This window comes from Rhinolophus ferrumequinum, chromosome 20, assembly GCF_004115265.2.
Source record: "Rhinolophus ferrumequinum isolate MPI-CBG mRhiFer1 chromosome 20, mRhiFer1_v1.p, whole genome shotgun sequence".
Classification (NCBI taxonomy): Eukaryota; Metazoa; Chordata; class Mammalia; order Chiroptera; family Rhinolophidae; genus Rhinolophus; species Rhinolophus ferrumequinum.
In genome coordinates this window covers 50,740,029-50,759,185 of record NC_046303.1, presented here as the reverse complement: position 1 = coordinate 50,759,185, position 19,157 = coordinate 50,740,029, and the positions used below count along the sequence as shown (strand labels likewise).

At 40.9% G+C, this 19,157-nt stretch overlaps 1 protein-coding gene across 3 annotated transcripts in view; it reads right to left on the bottom strand.

Annotated features, from left to right (window-relative positions):
* Positions 1–11,227: 11,227 nt before the first annotated feature.
* LOC117012155 (B-cell receptor-associated protein 29) overlaps positions 11,228–19,157 on the bottom strand; it is a 51,236-nt gene continuing 43,306 nt past the window's right edge. For all 3 annotated transcript variants that reach the window (XM_033088108.1, XM_033088109.1, XM_033088110.1), the window contains exons 7-8: positions 17,780–17,880; positions 11,228–13,455 (exon numbers count right to left, since the gene is read on the bottom strand). In XM_033088108.1, the coding sequence (XP_032943999.1) occupies positions 13,420–13,455; positions 17,780–17,880 (137 nt within the window). In that variant the 3' untranslated portion in view covers positions 11,228–13,419. The remainder of the gene's footprint in view (positions 13,456–17,779; positions 17,881–19,157) is intronic.

Sequence of the window (19,157 nt, the reverse complement as noted above, 5' to 3'; positions counted from 1 at the left end):
CATCCTTTAGATGGAGCACATCCTCTATCTACTAGATCCTTGAGGAGGGGTGTGTGGGAGGTAAAATTTTTTAGAACTTGCAAGCCTGAAAAATGTCTATTCTTCAGTCATACTTGGTTTATAACTCGACTCAGTGTAGAATTCCTGGTTGGAAATATTTTTCCCTCATAATTTTGAAAGCATAGCTCCATTGTCTTGTATCTTCCAGAGTTCCTTTTCAGGAATCTGGACTCCATTGGATCCTTAACGTTTTTGTGATGTGTTTTGTCACCGGAAACTTGTAGAACCTTCTCTTTGAAGCCAGTTCAGTAGTGTGGATCTATTTTCAGGCATTGTGCTAGGGATTTGGTGGGCCCTCCTATTTTTTCCTAAGGGCTCTTTTTATTTTTGAAACAAATTTTTTTTTTCCCTTCATTCTCTTATTTTTTTTTAAATTAATTTTTTTAATTTATTGGGGTGACAATTGTTAGTAAAATTACATAGATTTCAGGTGTACAATTCTGTATCACATCATCTATAAATTACATTGTGTGTTCACCACCCAGAGTCAGTTCTCCTTCTATCAGCATATATTTGATCCCCCTTACCCTCATCTCCCACCCCCCACCCCCCTTACCCTCTGGTAACCAATAAACTATTGTCTGTGTCTATGAGTTTTTTTTCTTTTTTTCTTAGACGTTTATCATTTATATCCCTCACACTGTGGACCCCCCGCGCCCCATCCACTATCTCTCTGACATCGCACCGAGCCATCCCATTTCCACTATCTCCACTCCCAATGCTGTACTCTGCCTCTTGCAAATGTATACATACCTATATATACATACATATATACATATACATATATATATATATAATATTATAGTTGGCATTCATTATTGTTCAGCTTCAGGTGCACAGTGCAGTGATCACAAATTTTTTTTTTATAGCTTTCAATTCTGATTTCACAGCTGTATTGAATAAAATAAGAATCCATGACTTCTCTGTAGACAATAAAAATTTAGTTGCTTTTTTTTTTAAATGTAATTTTCTACTTCCCACATACTTTCTATTTTCACCACAGTTTTTTTCTGTTTGTATTTGGTCTCTGTTTTTTCATATTAGAGGCTTTTCTCATGCTTGCTTGCCTGCTCATATTTAAAAGTGGGGGCTATATAAGGGGCTGCCTGGAGGCTCTGTGTGAGTAGGTGAGATGTTCTACATGTAGGGTGAGCTGGCCGGGCATTTGTTGGGGAACCCCCAATGTCAACACTATCTCATTATTCATTAGGTCTTTCCTCTTGGGCCTGAGAGTTTCCTTCATGGAAAAAGACTTGTCTGTTCTTCTGCCTGGAAGTAAGGGACTGGCTGCTATCATTTTGGGTTGAAGAGGAAATTTTGCAATTAGTACTTGTGTATACATCATTTACTCAACTCCGCTGTTTTCTGTTTGTTAAAATGACTCTCTGCTTTACCCTCTTCAAAGGGGAAACTGTTTTCCGCTGGCAAGTGGGAGGGCATGACCCAGCAGTCTGAAGAAGAGAGGAATATCCAGGGATCTACCTGCTTCTCAAACAGCTTCCATCCAATGCTCCTTATTCCAGCACATACCTGCCCCCCTTGCCAGAAGGAGCCCATGTCACCCTCCATCCCTCAGCCCCTATTATTTATTTGGTGGTTTAAATTGACTTTGCACTTGGCTTTCCCCACTGATAGAATTCATTCTTCATTAGGTCTATTAAGTATGTGCCACATGTTCATCTGTTTCACAGATTCTAAAAAGTTGGTGCTGTTTCTTCTCATGTTCACTTTATCCTTGTAAGTTTATGCCTTTAAAAACTCCCTATACTGTAGTTTTAGTGCACTTTAGGGGAGTAAAAAGTGTGTATTCAATCAGCTATCTTTTTGCAGTTCTATGTTCTTTAGGTGAAAACTCCTACATCTGATATTTTCTAGAGTTTGGAGAATTTTACAGCTGCCTTCAACTGGGAAAAACCAAAGGCAGCAGTGCAGGGCAGGCTGAGTTTTATACCTCGCTCCCTCTCAATTCTGACATGTACAAACATGCTTTGGCTTCACTTGCAGATTGTCTAATTAAAAATTCTCCAATTTGAGAATCAATATAAAGTTATGGAAATCTGATTGCAAAAAGCATTTTCGTAAGTCAGACAGAAAAAGTCAAGAAACATATGACTTCACTCATGTGGGATATAAAACTGAAAAGAACAAAGGAATAAGAGAAACAAACAAAGAAACAAAAACTCATAGACACAGACAACAGTTTAGTGGTTACCAGGTAAGGGGGTAGGGGGTTGGGAGATGAGGGTAAGGGGGATCAAATATATTGTGGAAGGAGAACTGACTCTGGATGGTGAACACACAATGTAATATATAGGTGATGTATTATAGAAATCTACACCTGAAACCTATATAATTTTACTAACCAGCATTACCCCAATAAATTTAATACAAATTAGAAAAAATCATTCTCAAAGTGCTTGGCATTCAAATAGTTTACTCACTGTAGCAGACAGAATAACGGCCTTCCTAAGATGACCGTATTCTAACCCCAGAAACTGTAAATTCATTAAATTCACATGGCAAACAGGAATTAAGGTAACAAGTCAATTGACTTTAAAATAAAGGGATTATCCTGGATTATCTGGGTGACCCAATGTAACCAATCACAATGGTCCTTGTGGGGACAGAGTCCCAGAGAACTGTGTCCAGGCTCTCGGCCTCACGTGGAAAGGTGCTGGCTCGGTTATTAGATGGCCATCAGCTGTAATCAGATGGCCATCTGCTGTGGCTGGGTGGCCATCAGCTGCTATCGGTTAGTCATTGGCCACTAATATAACTGCCATGACTACGCTAGAGATTTGGTGGGTTGGTTGGCAGAGAAGCGAACAGCGGATTGCACATAGTGTGGATCCTGCTTTCTGTGTTTCCAACCTAGCTGCCAGCGAAATTATAGTGGTATGACTTCCCTATCTATGGCTCAGTTGGTGTTCCTTTTTGGCCTCACAGTATCCTGTGTTCTGAGTGGGGAGCAGGAGCTGAGACCCTGCATGACACATGGCGCAGCGAGCAGGGTGTGGGGTCGGCCAAGGCTTTCTGAAGGGCGGTGGAGCAGTTTGTGCATATGAACACTCAGTCTCAGGAAGACCAGGGGGAGCGGTACTGGGAGCAGGAAATGCAATCTGCCTGGGAGAAACGTGACCCCTCCGTGGCACACCACCCTATTTGCCATAGCAGGCGTTGCCTGTTTTTTGGTGGTTCGCTGCTGCCATGGGCTCCTAGAGTTGTGGACATCTTATGCCGAGGCCACGACCCACGTAGACACCTGGCACAGCGAGCAGGATTCTGGCCAGGTAAGAATGGAGTCTGACTCTGGGCAGGAGGACATGTTGTCCCCACAGTGTGTGGTGCCCAGTGGCCACTGTTCTTAGGAGCTGGACCCCCTTGGAGGGGTGGGAAGATGTGGACGGTTCTCCAACCAGCATAGGCCAGAGAAAGCAAAGGTCTTTGCGGCCCTGTGGGCTGGGGAGTGTTTGCTGAGGCAGCCCGACTGTGGGACTTGTAGTCCCAGGAGGAAACGCTTGTGGAGTCCTTGGTGGAAGATGTGGGTGAGGTCAAGGTTGTCCCTCACCACCAGGTTGGGGAGGACTTGGAGCCCTCGCCCTGTGAAGAGGGCACACATTGTGGGGCCAATGCATAGCCCTGGCGAATGACTGTGGACTATGGGGAATTGCCTTCCATCCCTGATTTGATGGACCGCTTGACTGTTTGCTTGGGATGTACCACCATGCAGTGGATCATGCGGATGTTTACTTCCCATGTCTCACCTGGCTGCCAGCGAGATTGTGGTGCAGGAAGACCCCTTGTTGGGTATAGGTGGATGTTTACTTCCTGTGTCTTGACTGGCCGCTGTTGAGAATATGTAAGCCTCTTGGCTGTGAGCCACTATTGTTGTAGCATGGTACCCTGAGAACCCTGGCTGTGCCCAGGAAGCCTGCCTGTGCCCAGAAAGACTGGCAGTACCCTGAGAAACCCTGGCTGTGCCCAGAAAGTAGGTGGACATCGAGGGACACCCCCGGGACATTACTTGAACTGGACTGAAATTTTTTCTCGTGAGCTAGGTTCCTGACACAGAGCCCCTCGCGGAAGATGTTTGTCGCGTAGATTGTGAGGTGAGACGCTGAAAGGGTGGTGTGGGGACAGAGTCAGGAGAGCAGTTTCCAGGCTTTGGGCCGCACATGGAAAGGTGCTGGCTCAGTTATTAGATGGCCATCAGCTGTAATCAGATGGCCATCCACTGTGGCTGGGTGGCCATCAGCTGTTACTGGTTAGCCATTAGCCACTAATGTAACTGCCGTGGCTACGCTAGGGATTTGGTGGGTTGGTTGGCAGAGAAGTGGATGGCAGATTGCACATCGTGTGGATCCTGCTTCCTGTGTCTCCAACCCAGCAGCCAGCGAGAATATAGTGGTATGAACCCTCTCCCATGGCTCTGTTGGGGTTCCTTTTTGGCGTCACCATATCCTGCGTTTTTGTGTGGGGAATGGGACCAGAGACCCTGCATGATAGTCCTTAAATGTGAGAGGGAAGCAAAAGAGCCATGTCAGAAAGATGTGATCTGAGAAAGTCTCAACTGGCCATTGCCGTCTTGGAAGATGGAACAGGGCCAACAGAAAAGGAATGCAGAGCTGGAAAAAGGCAAGGAAACAAAGATTCTACTCTAGTCTCCAGAAGGAACCAACCCTGCTAACACTTTGATTTTTGCCCTGTAACAGTCATTTCAGACTTTTAATGTCCAGAATTATAAGAGAATAAGTTTATGTCATCATAAACTACAAAATATGTGGTGATATGTTAATCAGTAAATAGAAAAGTAATATGTTACTATAAAATAAAAAAGTGATTGTGATTCACATTCCTCTAATTTGGAAGTTTTCAGCGCATTGATTACATTTACTTTGCCCTCCCATTTTGTACCTAAATGTAGATTTCTCTGGAGTTAATGAAATTTAAGTTTGGGGCCTTGGAATACTGGGTTGTGGAGTGTTCAGGGCAGAGAGGAGGAAGCAGGGTGCAACCAGGAAGCACTCCTGATGACTTGTCCCGAGGACCTTAGAAGAAAAGTGTCTGGATCTCCAAGGTTTAAGCAATTTGTTGTGATTTTTGTTCATTTTCGAATAAATTCTCATGTTCAGACCTCATTTTGCTTTGGTACTTTTATATTCTTTTTCTTACAGAGAACTCCCTCAACTGTATATGCTCTAGGTTGAAAAAAACCCAGATCCAACCCTGACTCTGACTTTTTCCTTTTGGATCATCGCGCGCGCGTGCGTGTGTGTGTGTGTGTGTGTGTGTGTGTGTGTGAATCATTGGGAAAGGGAAAAAAAAGGTGGTAGTTAAGGTTCAAGTAGCTGCTGAAACACCCCAGACCCCAGCCCTCCTGTAATACTGATGCAAGAGAGTTAGCATGTCCCTAGGTAGACAGGGAGGTCCCTGGTGGAATAAACAAAGACAGTTGTATCCTAAACTTCAGGTTTTGAAATCACCCCTTTGCTCCAGGACATAATGTAACAAGGCCTTGAGGTTAATCATAAAATTTATTTTGGCCTGACAAATGGAGCTGATCTGATAGATAAAAAGTGGGTTACTTTGCTAATTCCTTTAAGATGGGCAAGCAGAGCAAACCTGGTAGACAAATTTCATTAGAAGGCGCCAGTTCCCTTCTTCAAACAAGTTCCCTTCTCCAAAGAGCTCCCCTTCCCCAAGAAGGCAAAGGGAAGGTATAAAAGTAAGAGCTTTTGCCTCAGTCATGGGGCACCCCCCATTCGGGACCCCCTCCTGCTCAGGAGCTGCAACCTCTTCTCCTGCCTCTAATAAACTATCCTCTTTTTAAAACTTTTTGCCTCTCCCTGATCGGTGTTTCCATTCTTCGGCTTCACGAGACAGGATCACGGCCCACACTCAGAAGCTGCCGGCAGATCCAACATTACCCACATCAATACCAAGTCTGCCGCTGGAATTTGAAGGAAGAGGGATTTATTAATATATTCTAAGAAAGCTGGTCACAGCTGTAGCTGATCCTGTCATAATCTTTAGCCAACGGGACACACTCTCAAGGCAGAGAATGGGAAGAGTCATGTCAAGAGAATCTGATGCATCAGAATTGAAGGAAATACAAATAAGCAAACACTGATTGCATTCCTAAACAAATCAGGCACTGCACTTTGTCTGGGGCAGAGGAGGAGGATGGCCCGTGATTGTTAGGAAAAGTCATCCTAAACTGCCCCCCAGAACATTTTCATTACATACAACTAGGGAGTTTGCTTTTCAAATGTATTTATAAATTCTCCTTTCCAATGATCTTTTTTTAAAAATGGGGTAAGTCATCGTTGGGTACCAGTTTCCGTATAATGTTCAGATTACCAGCAGAAAAAGTTATTTATGTTGTCTACAGTAATATAAATGGAGTATACAATAATTAAAACGAAGCCGGGGCTGCCATGCCAGAGGAACTGCCGTGCATGTCTTACGTCTCAAACCTTTGGAATGTTTAAAACGGGCAAAATAACCTTTGGACTGGAGCTGAGCAACCTTGTGTCTTGGAAAAGAGCTGTTTGCAAAACAACAGGAAAGCAGTTATTATGGCGACTGGACTGAAAATTAAAAACATTGCTTGGGGTGGCCGGTTTGTTCAGTGATTAGAGCGCAGTGCTCACAACACCTAGGTCGCTGGATAGATTCCCACATGGGCCAGTGAGCTAAGCCCTCCACAACTAGATTGAAAAAAAAAACAACAAGGACTTGACATGGAGCTGATGGGTCCTGGAAAAACACACTGCTCAGAATTAACACCACTGTGTTACATTATCTGCACCCATAAAAATGCCTTCCTTCTATTGATGTAATTGTTCCCCTTACCTTTCTCATAAATACCCATTGTCTTTGTCTCCTAATGGGGACGTCAATTGGGTTTCTGTCTGAATCAGTGCTTCCTTAATAGTTATTCTTCTTGCTCTCAATAAATGCTTGGTCGTCTCTCACTTTGAAAGGCCTTTTATTTTTAGGTTAACAATGTGTATCACCTCATTTAATCCTCTCAGGGAAGTCCATGAGGTAGAAAGGCTTATTGTCACTTTAAAAATGAAGAAAGTGATGCTCAAATGGGTAGTAAAGGAAATGGGATTTGATCCCAGGTAGTCCGTACATGTAATCATAGTTCTCTACTGCGTCTGAGCACATTTTGCCAATAAAGGTCCCTATGGAATGTCTGACGACAGGGATAAATTAAATGCTCTGTGTCCTAGGATTGTTGCGTTTCATCCACTTTTCCTGCCCTCACATATTGGGTGGTTATGGCAGGGTCTCATCACTAACACTGGTTCCCTGGGTCAGTATTTCTCAATGGTGGTAGCAATGGATTAGGCATATGAGTGTGAGTATATGGACTTAGGAAAACCTCTGACCCCTCGAGGGATGTGTGTAAGACCTATGGGAGATAAGTTCTCCTGTGGAGAATCCTGTTATAGAAGAACATTTATTGATGTGGAGGGAATAAAGCCAGGTTACTAAATAGTATGTATTATATAATCTTATTTTTGTAAGTATTTGTATAAGAACATTAACCAAACCTCTAACTGTAATTTTTTTGTAACTTCTAAATTGTCTATATTTGCCATAAATCAATTTTGTTTCAAGACTAAAAAAAAAAAAGAAAAAACAAAAAAACCCAACTTTTCGGGAAGTAAACTCTCATGGAGGGTTATTTCAGGAAGCCCTTGGCTGAGAACTGGTCGTCTAGATGATTTGTATTCCAGGAAAGTGGCAGCCCTTGGGAGAATGAAAATGAATGTTTTTTTTTTTTAACCATTGCTGATGCTTTTGGGAGAAAAAAGATTTCTGGAGCAATATACTCTCTGGAGAAACCTGGCTAACTGGGAAGGCATCTGGTTTGGGGGTGGGGTGGGGGGATGGCCAAAACTTCAAATTTAGGAAAAGGGGTGATCACCAAGAACAAAACCCTGTAGAAACTTAAGTTTTTACCAGTTTTGTCACAATTACACCTCAGGCTCTTATGCACTGTGTGTGTACATGATGTGACCAAATGTTCTTGTGTTTGTGCGGTGTTTGTTCTTGTCGCACACGTCGTGGTAAAGAGAAGGAAGGAGGAGACCAGGGATCTTCTCTTGTAAACTCTTATAGTGTGAAATGCACAGACATCATGGGAGCACATCGTACGTTGCAGAGAGACTGGTTAAGTTAAATACAAAAAGTGGAATTTGCAGAGAGAGCAGAGGATATATTAATAATTTAAAATCATAACCCTAACATAAAAGGCAGGGAATTAGCAGAGATAAAACAAAAAAAGGTGATGGTTTTGTGATAAGACAAACATATTTTTGGCTTTTTATTCATGTCTAGGCCATTAAGAAAGACAATGCATTAAGGATATCTGGTGTCATTCATTTATTCAACTATCTGTTGAGAAGTAATTCAGAAGAGGTTTGGTGCTCTTTGGTGTCAGGGACACAAAATCCTCTGCGTATATGGTCTCAATGTCATGATCAAAGATGGCAGTGTCTGTTTCAGGCAGCAGGATGGAGAAAAAAAGCAATTGCCACCACGTGACATTCCAGCCTATTTCCACCTACCATGAGACTAGAAAATACTGTCTATGCTTGGCAGTTGTGTATACAAATATCAGGGTATTACCGCAGATGAAAGAATGGATATTGGGGGACAACCAGTACCCTGTGCCACAAGCATCTGTTGCAGGGTATCTCAACCTGCAATATTGACATTTAGGGTCAGACAATTCTTTTTTGGGGGGCTGCTATTCTGTGCATTTCAGAGTTTAGCAGCATCCCTGGGTTCTACCCACCAATAGCATTCACCCAGTTATGACAACAAAAAACATGTTTATATTTTGCTAAATATCCCTCGGAATATCTTCCTCACTCTCTGCTGAGAAACTCTTCTACTGTGTGCAGGAACTGTGTAGTCGCTGGGCAGGAGACAAAAGCAAACCATACATGAGATAATTTCAGACAGAAGTGTTTCAGACAGATAGGGTTGAGATGCAGCATGTACTGTGTATGCAAAATCCTGAGAGGGGAAAGAACTTGGCTTGTTCTAAGGAGAATCTGCTACAGGTGTGGTTGACAGGTAGCGTGGACGGAGATGAGGCTGGAGAGTAGGTGGGAGTCTGGTGAGGTTTGCAGAGCTTGATCTTAAGTGCAATGGGAAATAATCGGAAGACTTAAAAGCGGCGAATGACAATGGATGACAGCATGTTCCGACGCGAGGAGTAAGAGTGCAGACCAGGAGGACGTTGTCGTTGTCATAGTCCAGGTGATAAATGACGATGGTGTGGTTTGGCAGTGGCAGTGGGAATGGGGAGAAATAAAACTGAAGGAGAAAAAGAACAAAGGTAGGAGTGATGTTAAAGGTACCTGTTTTTCACACACTGTGAAATTCAGTCCAGCACATTACAGATTTGTCACATATGTTCTTGCATTAGCTTCCTGTGGCTGCCGTAACAAATTATCACAAACTTGGTGGCTTGTAACAACAAATTTATTGTCTCATAATTCTAGGGGGCAGAAGTGCAGTATTAGTTTCACTGGTGTCTACAGGATCACGCTCCGTCACGAGGCTCTCGGGGAGTATCTGTTTCTTGTCTCCTCCAGCCCCGGGGGACACAGCACTCCAGTCTCTGCCTGTGGTCACGACGCTTTCTCTTCCTGTGGTGATATCTCCCTTTGCCTCTTATAAGGACACTTGCAATTACATTTAGAGCCTAGGTTATTCAGGAAAATCTCCCTCTCGAGATTTTTAACTTAGTCACATTGTTTCCCATATAAAGTAATACTCACTCTTTTGCCAGAGAAGAGACTATCCCCAGGATTAGGACATGGGTATCTTTTGGGGGCTGTTAGCTCTGTAGTGTTGGAAGTCACTTTTGGCTGTAGAAGCAAAGGCTGTTTGTTTAGAGATCAAGATGGAAAGCAACACTGTGAAGGCAAAAATGCCGTTAAGGAAATTGAATAGAGAAAGAAATGTTAAAAAGCGCAAACTGAATCTTTGTGAGTTTGCAAGAATTCTAGGAAAGGTAGGCTGAAGGACAAAAAAATCCAGAAAAGATTCCTGGGCTTTAGACGAATCATTGTAGTCAACGTTTACAAAGACTGCCTATATTTACACATTGTATTGTGGGCATGCAGATACAAGGTGTATCACAAGTCAGCAGGGCTGGGAAGGGCCGTTCAGCTGACGTTGGACATGGATAGGAGAGAAGGCAGGCAATGGAGTGGGAATGCAGGACCAGACTAACCTCGAGAGGCAGAGCAAAACAGGAGGTGCATCCAAATGGCTGGCGGGAGTTCCAAGGAGGAAGCAGGCAAGGAGAGACCAGCACCCAGAGCTACAAGCATGGGTATCAGGACAGTATCGTAGGAAGTAGTGAAGCTCCAGGCTCTCGATTGGGGTTCAAGGTACTCTGGTTACTAGTACTGGGGCCCAAGTTACAGCCAGGTAAATATCGAGGATGACTCATGCCAAATTCTAGAGTGCTTGGCTAGAACTTAAGTGCCACTTCCTGGAGTCCAGACGAAGTAGATTTGCAAGTCTGGCAAAACTCTGTGTAACTCTGATAGGAAAGGACAAGAATGGCATGCATGGCTGTGTTTCAGCTGACAGTGCAGACCAGCCTAAGACATAAAGAAATCATCCCTGATAATAGAAGGTAACATAACTTAACATGCAGTGTAACTAAGTCCATGGAACACATGTTTATTTCTAATAATAGGATTTGCCAAACAACATCATTGGCAAGGTATGATAAAACAAAATGAGGTAAAATAAAATAAGGTATGATAAAAAAATATGGTGACTGTTTAAATTAATAAAAAATTATTATAGTAAAATACACATTGCCATTAATCCCCCTCAAAATACCCCTACTTGTTTCAAACACATTTATCCCATCGTTCCTGCCACTTTCTGAAGCAGTTCTGGAAGTCCTCTTTCGTGAGTGTCGTTAGTTGCACTGTCATGGCTGCCTAGCCAGAAGTCACACGGTGCCAGAGCCCGTGAATAAGGTGGATGAGGACACACCGTAATGTTTTTATTTGACAGAAATTGCCATATCAGACGCGATGTGTGACACAGAGAGTTGTCATGATGATGATTTACAGCACACTTTAAAACACACCTTCTCTCAACCGTAGCTCACACCTGACTGCACCGAACCAGTTGAAACTTGTCACAGTTACTAAGATTTGAGCTCTGCTTCCCGTATTGAAGGTCCCTGCCTTTCCGTCGGATGGCACTTGGCAGTAGCATTCATTGTATTTTCTGATCATACCTCATAGCTTGAAGGACAGTTCAGTATGGTGGTAACGTACACAGACTCTGAAGCCCAAGTACTTCGCTAAACATGGCAACATTTTGTTTAGCAAATTATAGCTAACTTGTATTTATAAAGACTAGAGTAATATCCGGGGAACCAGAACACCTAAATTCTAGACTCAGATCCTGGCCCTGAATCTAACCATCCATGTTACCTTGGGAAAAATGGCTCAAACTTCTGAGGCCTCAGGTTACTGAGGGTTGAAGTCCAAGGTTACGTAAATGTACCCTTTAAAGTGCTCTCGGGAAATCTTTCAAATCCTCGTGCTCTTCAAAGAGTACTCAGACTTTCCCCTTGCTGTACAGTCTGAACAACTTTGAGAATCAAAGTTTTATTATCTTAGTTTATATACTAATCCTGACCTAAGCATTCTTACTCCTATTATGGAAAGGAGGGAATGGAAGTTGGTAACAGGTTTGAATAATGTTCAAAATCACATGGTTAAATTATTGTGAGGCTGGGGTTAGATTTTAGTTCTACCAATTCTAAAGTTTAAAAGTCTAAATTTTCTACTTTTCTGTGTTATTCTCTCATTAGACTTGATATCTGTACAGCAGGCCAGAATCACAAACGCTCCCGATCTATTAACACATATTTATCTGAATAGCTCTTACCTTGATATTTCTAAGTTGATACTTTGAGCTGTCACTTGTTCAGTTCTGTCCTATTTCAGCACAGTTCCCTCCCTTGTTATTTATGGTGTTGTCAGCCCACATGGTTTCACTCTCATTTCTTACTCCTATTAAATGTCTCCTACATGTCTTGTTTTCTGGCAGGAACTCCTGACTTTTATCTGAAATAAAATTCTTATGTACTTGTTCATTTTACAATGAAAAAAAGTAACTATAAGTGAAGTTGGTGCTAAAGTGATAGTAAACTACAAAGGATGAAACAAATATCAGGAAAGTAAAAACTCTAGCAATTATTTTCCATTTTCTTTTATATTTAGGTCTTTATGAGACAAGGAAGATGATTTTCAGGTCTAAACACTGGAATAACAAAAACCAGATCAACATTATAATCATTATCATCTTCTAAAGGAAACTGAATATTTAAATGGAGAAACAGCATTTAATATTTAGTTTTCAGAATATAGAAACATCTCAGAGAAACTGTGACACTAGTGTATGTGTATTTGAGGTAATATTTGTATAATCAGTAACTCTCTCAGCAATGGGAAACACTTGCTTTTTGGATATGTTGTACATTAACTTTTTGAGTCAAGAGTTCCACACTGTTGTAAAATAATTTCAGTTCAGGGCTGTGACAGTTACACAAATAGATGTAAATTCCATTACTAGATGAACTTTAAAAAGGTAGAATGCTTATTAATTATGTGTTAACACACTTGTCAACAAAAACAGCCCAACAGGTGCAGAAGCACAGTAACAAAAACATAATTATCAATAGAGTTGTCTTATAAGAGTAAGCCATAGTGTCATCAGGCTTAAAAAAAATAAAAATTAAGGTCATTGTTTTTATTTTTTTGCTCTTTCTGACTCTTCCCTATAAATATGGTGGCAAATTCTGATCATTTATCCTTATTTAATCTCCCTATGAGCAAATTTGCTGATACTGTATACTGTATTCATATACGTAATAATTATCATCATCTGATTCAATTAGATTATTATTAGTGGAAACTGATTAAAGCTTTTAAGGCTATTAATGGTTTCATACAACTTAAAAATCTAATTTTGGAAGTAACTGGCTAATGAAATTTTTCCTTCTACTGGTAAACAACCACTATACAGTGTTATTATCAGTATCTTAATAAGGTGTTTAACATGCTTATATTTTACTTAAAAGCTAGAATACACACTTTACAATATATGTGAAACATCATCAAATACTGTATATAATGCCATTATGATAACAGCTTATGTATGGCATTAAAAAAATATTGGTTGGTCATAGTACATTTTTCTGAACTGAATTTTAAATTTTCTAGAGGCTAACACAACAAATTTAGCATCTTGACATGGTGTATGTATCACAACTTTCTTTCACACAGTTCACAGGCCTTTCTTGTTGCCTTTCCATGAACGATCCTGCAAGAAAAAAATATGACTTAGGTAATTGCTGCAGAGTGAGAAACAGATTCATAGATACAACCAGGACTTTACAAAAAATTCTCTTTTTGTGTACAGTTATTAGTTATGAGAGTAATCAAAAGTGAAATATGGATTGAGAAAGTCTCACATTTTAAAAACTACAAAATTGGTGGGTTTTACTTGAAAAAACATCGAAATGGGAAAGTAACACTCGGTAACTTCAGTTTTCCACCCTTCCTTAATCTATTTTGCTTTAGTTTCACAGGTTATATCAGGAAAACAAAATTTCTAAAATTCCCCTCTTACAAACCCAATTAAGAATTTTTGGCAAGGAAAGAATGAAGGGAACCAAAAAACCCAGATGGGGCGGCCTTTTGTTGTTGTACTTCAGATATCTGCCAAGAGAACTGGCTTCTCAAATTATACTCTTTGCTGATCATGCTGTAAAGATGATTATAATGCATCATTTAAAAATGGAGGAAAATGGGATAGAAACTAACCTTCAGAGATCATTTGCACTAAGAAGGTAAAAGTCCACACTGAGAAAAAAATCCCATAAAAGGGAGTTGCAGTCCTACAGCCTGGAAATGGGACGTTCACAGCTCCATTCAGGCCAAGCGTTCATGCTTCCAGAACGACTTTAATAATAACATTCAGCAACCAAATCAGAAGACAGGGATAGAGGAGGCATTTTAAATGACAGGGTACTGCTTTCACGTGTTTATATATATCTTACCACTTTAGATAAAAATCACAGCTTTAATGGAGCTGTGATCCTGGACAAGTCCCTTAAGTGAAGGGTGATTTTCCAAAATGAAATTTGAAAACTGGCAGGTACGTATGCATTTGTGCTGCCAAAACGCTTAGTTCTGGTTTTTTCTTTTCTAGAAGAGAGCGAAAGCAAACAAGGAAAGGCTAAGAGTACATGCTTGGAAGGGACTGTTTTCTAATATTTATTTAGTGCCTATAACAGGAAGGGAACCAGATGGGGAAACCCAAACGGATTTTAAAGATGCAAAGTGGGATTTGTTTATAGTAAAGAAACCAGTTTCCACGCCTTCCACCTTTCTTTCCTTAATATTTTATAGTCCTTTATTTTATGATTATTTTATTTAAGGTAAATCAACTATGTAAAATTGAGAAAGCTAAGTTTCCCAAAGAACTTTAGGATAGAATTCAATTATTAAGGTTGGTTTGATAATAGAAGTAAAATTCATGAAGGACAATTTGATGTAGCTTTTTACAGTAGATGGTCTACAGCAATCTTTTGCTTCTCAAGTAGGGTTCAGAAGGTGAATATCGATAATCAGCTCTAATGTGTCTTTTGGAGCAAACATTAATGTAAGACCCGGTCTTATTTTACTATAATATAAGACCGGGTCTTATATTAATGTTTGCTCCAAAAGACTGATTATCCGGCTAGGTCTTATTTTCAGGGAAACATGGTAATTTGATAAAAGTATAAGAATTACTTTTTAGAAAATGGTTCTCAGTTAATGACACGTGGATCTCAGAATTTTATAAATGTTCTCATAATGGACAATGGGGGTGGGGTGAGTAGCTGGATGGGAAAATACGTGTCCAATCAAGAAACAACTACTAGCATCTTATGGCTGTATAGAGATTTCCTTGTTTAAAAATATCTCAAGTGCTTTCTTGCACAGAATCCGGTTTAGTGCTCATACGGTATCACAATCCTCACTCAAGTACTGACGAAGCCAAAGGTCAAGTGTCAAGTGATTCACCTGAGGTTTATAAAAGTGGTGAACTACGGAGTTGAGAGGTTTGCTTATTTCCCACAGGTATTGATTACGGGAAATTGGTTTTATAGGTGATTGGTTTATTGGGAAGAGATGGATCTGCTGCTGTAAAAATCTCTGGCTTTCCCGCTCTTCCTGCCTTCAGTCTCCTAACTCGTGCCACCCACTGGCCAAACCCACCTTGAAGCCAGAGAGCAAGGGAGCCTGGGAAATGTAACTCCCTGAAAGAGAGTAGAGGGGCAGTGGAAGATAATGGATCCCAGAACACACATTCCAATGACCAGCACAGGCCAAAGGCGACAGTGGTTAATAATGGAGGTTCCCAAGAAAGATTTACTGACTTCGAATTCAACTTTGAATGCTATCCCTTTCTAGTTCAGTAACTTTGGGTACAGTATATAATATCTCTGGGTCTCATTTTCCTCATCTACAAAATAGGGTATTAAAATATTTTAATTTAGTGGGCTGTGATGGAGAGTAAACAGGATAACATATATGAAGCCATTAGCTACGTGCTCGGTGCAGACCATACCCTCAATAAATGTCATCCATTAAACATTTCAAAAACCTGGATACAAGCAGAAGTGAGGTCAAAGCTAAACGCACTAGTGAATGGGCCCCACTGTCAGCATGGCAATTGGCATATCTGCGATGGGGTCATTTTTCAAAGAAACAGGTATAACAACTGCTTTCTTGGGAAAAAACTGCTCATAAGAGCTTTTTAACATCTTTTATCAAGAATGCATAAGCTCCAAGCTGAAGGCTTTTTTGGGAAAGAATATAGGTTGACGGAATCTCTGTCACCTACATTCTCCAGGGATTAAGAGAATCATTAGCTGTTACCACAAAGGGGACATTCAGCAATGGCCACTGGACATAAGAAAATGAGGAAATATTGCTGCTTCTCTTTTCTTCATTGAGGGATTTTAACATTTCTGACACCTGGCAAAGTCCACTTGTTGACTACATTCTGACCTCACCAATGGGTTCTATTTCTAGGCAAGAGGCTTCTGAACATTTCCTCCCTTCCAATCGTGGATCTTCAAGGATGCTGCGTTGAAGCCGGCAATTTCAGGACCTCTGGTTTAGACATCGGGAAAGGGTGGTCTTGCTGAAAATCTCACTGCCTACTCCAGACTGAGTAGGGAACTGAGTTCTTGGTGTCCTGTGTTTAAAACCACAGGGTATCTACCCTTCTCTGAGCTGCCCTCTGGTCATAGTCGGTTAGTTAAAGCAAATGTGCAACTCCACTAGGAATACCAGATTACAAATGTGTTTGGGATTGCTTCTTGACTGGCTTGAAATCAAGGCCAAAATGACTGGCTGAGAATAAGTTATTTTTCAGCAAAACTTCTACAGAGGAATTAATACAGATGAAAATTATAATGATCACAATAGCAATCATTTCTTGTGTTTACTATAAGCCAGGCTAGGTAGTGTTAAGTGCCCTACATATTCTACTTAATTCTCCCAACAACCCAGTGAGTCAGGTGCTATTCCTGTTCCAATTTACAATGAAGAAACGTGAGCCTCAGAGGGGTTACATAACATGCTTGGGATCACAAAGCTAGTACGAGTCAGAGTTACTCCACGGTTGTCTGACTGCAAGGCCTGTCAGCATAGCGCCTCCCTGCCTCGTGCCAGCACAGTGCTCAACCCTGGAGATACAATGACCATGACGGGGCATGGAAACGAGTCCTGGGACTTGGGCTTCTACGACAGTGAAATAACCGTAGAGCTATAATTGCTAAAACTCCCTGATTGAAAGCCATACGGCTGCCAAATTCTGAGGATAAGCGCAACCTGAAAGCAAAAGAACACAGACCCCCCCAACCTTGGGAGAAAGCAGGAGGGCCAGGGCTGCCCCTGGATGGTCTCTCCCTCGAATTCTCCCCACACATGGTTAGAGTGTAGCTGGGACATCAATTCAGGTTAGGGCCTGGCAGCCCAAGAGGAAAGGGAAAGAGAAGCCCAACGTGGATAAATGTTGGGAACTGACTTGCTGGAAGGGGAAGAGAAAGAAAATCTACGGCGTCCGACTTTGTGACTTTAACAACAAAAAGGTGTGGTTTTTTTTTCAATTCCATTTTCCAAATCAGCTTTGGAGGTAAATCATGTATCGGAATGCCAATAGGCTTTGTCCTAAGATGTTTAAGAGGGGCTTACAAGGAGTAGTGTGAAGTGGGACTGCCTTAATTTTGGCCTTATTTTGACATGAAAATGACAAACATTCCAAACAGCAAAACTACACTTTTCCAGAAAAAAAACAGTGTGTGTTTCAATGCTGCCATTTTTACAGCTTAATTCTTTTAATGCTTAAAACTTCAAAACTAGAATGCTAAAAGTTAGTATGTCAGTAATTCCCTGTCATGATTATCTTGTATTTTCATGCAATGTCCTAATCTTCTCCCTCTAGGTAAAATCCTGGCTTCCTTTAATCCATTAACAATGCTAGGATTAAGTGAAACCTCTTGATTTGGGAAGAGAAAAAAACCCGTAAACAGTTGTCTTGAGTAATTACAATTTCAAAAATGTAGGCTCATGACGTGGATGGCACCCACCTGAAGTTCGGAGTGTTCTTGTAGGAGTCGGTCGTATTCTTTTGAAAGTCTCTCTGATTGCATCTTCATTGTCATCACGTCATCTTGTGCCTTAGAAAGTGCTATAAAACATTGAATAGAATGAAAAAATATTTTGAAATAATTTCAAATGTACAGAAAATCAGCAAGACTTAAACAGAGGACTCCGTTGTAGCTTTTACTCAAATTCCCTAACTGCTAATGATGTGGTACATTTGTTATTATATTCTCTCTCTCCACAAACACAATTATTTTCTTGAACCACTTGAGAATCAGTTATAGACATTATGCCCTCTTACTCCTTTTCACTGTGCGTTTCCTAAGAACAATGGTATTCTCTAATATAACCATAGTAAAGTTACTAAATTTAGGAAATTTAACATCAATACAATACTTTATTGAATCTACCATCCATATTCCAATCTTGGCAATTGTCCCAATTATGTCCTTTTTATTTTTTATTTTTCACTTCTAGTCCAGGATCCAGTCCTCGATCAAAGATTTGCACTAAGTTGTCACATCTCTGGATTGGTTCCTCGGCCTTCCCCTGCCTTCCTCGCCCCCATCTTTTGAGACATTGACATTTTTAGGAATACAGGTCACTTTTTTTTCAATAGAGTGTGTTTCATTTTGGTTTTGTCTTATGTTTCCTCATGACTAAATTCAGCTTATGCATCCCACTTACATACAAATAGGAAGTAAGTGATGTTGACTGGCTCTCAAGGTCTCAATCCAGAGGCCCATCTGCCTCTCACTGGTTTTTCCTTACAGTTATTTTTCTCCTTACAATTAAGAAGCCATATGTGGGAAGACAATTAAGACTACGTAAGCATCCTGTTTCTTGATAGACTGCCTTCTTATATGTAGCATCCACTGGTAATTCTTGCCCAAACCAATCTTGATTATTATGGTTGCGAAACGGTGATTTTCCAGCTTCACCACTCCATCCACATTTGTCAGCTATTTAAAGAAGGGCCTTCCTTTCTCATCCATCCATTCATCCATCATCAGTATGAACTCATAGTTTCCTATTTTTTCAGTGATTTACATTTCATTATCACACTTAATTTCCCCCCAGATTTCGCCAGTGGGAACCCCCTTTAGTTGGCTCCTATATCCTTTGACATAATGTCCCCACCATTTTTTGAGTATTTCACTTTCTAGCACAAGATGTTCCAGCCTCCTCCTAACCCTTCTCTGGCTTAGCCTGGACTCAGGCATTATAGAACAGCATTTATCAGAGGGTCTGCTTTTGAACAAAACTAGGGATAAAAATTATTTTATCATTCTTAAGAACAAGGACAATCACTTTCTTATACAAAGTTGAAAAATACAGGGGAGTACAAATGGCACTTAAAGG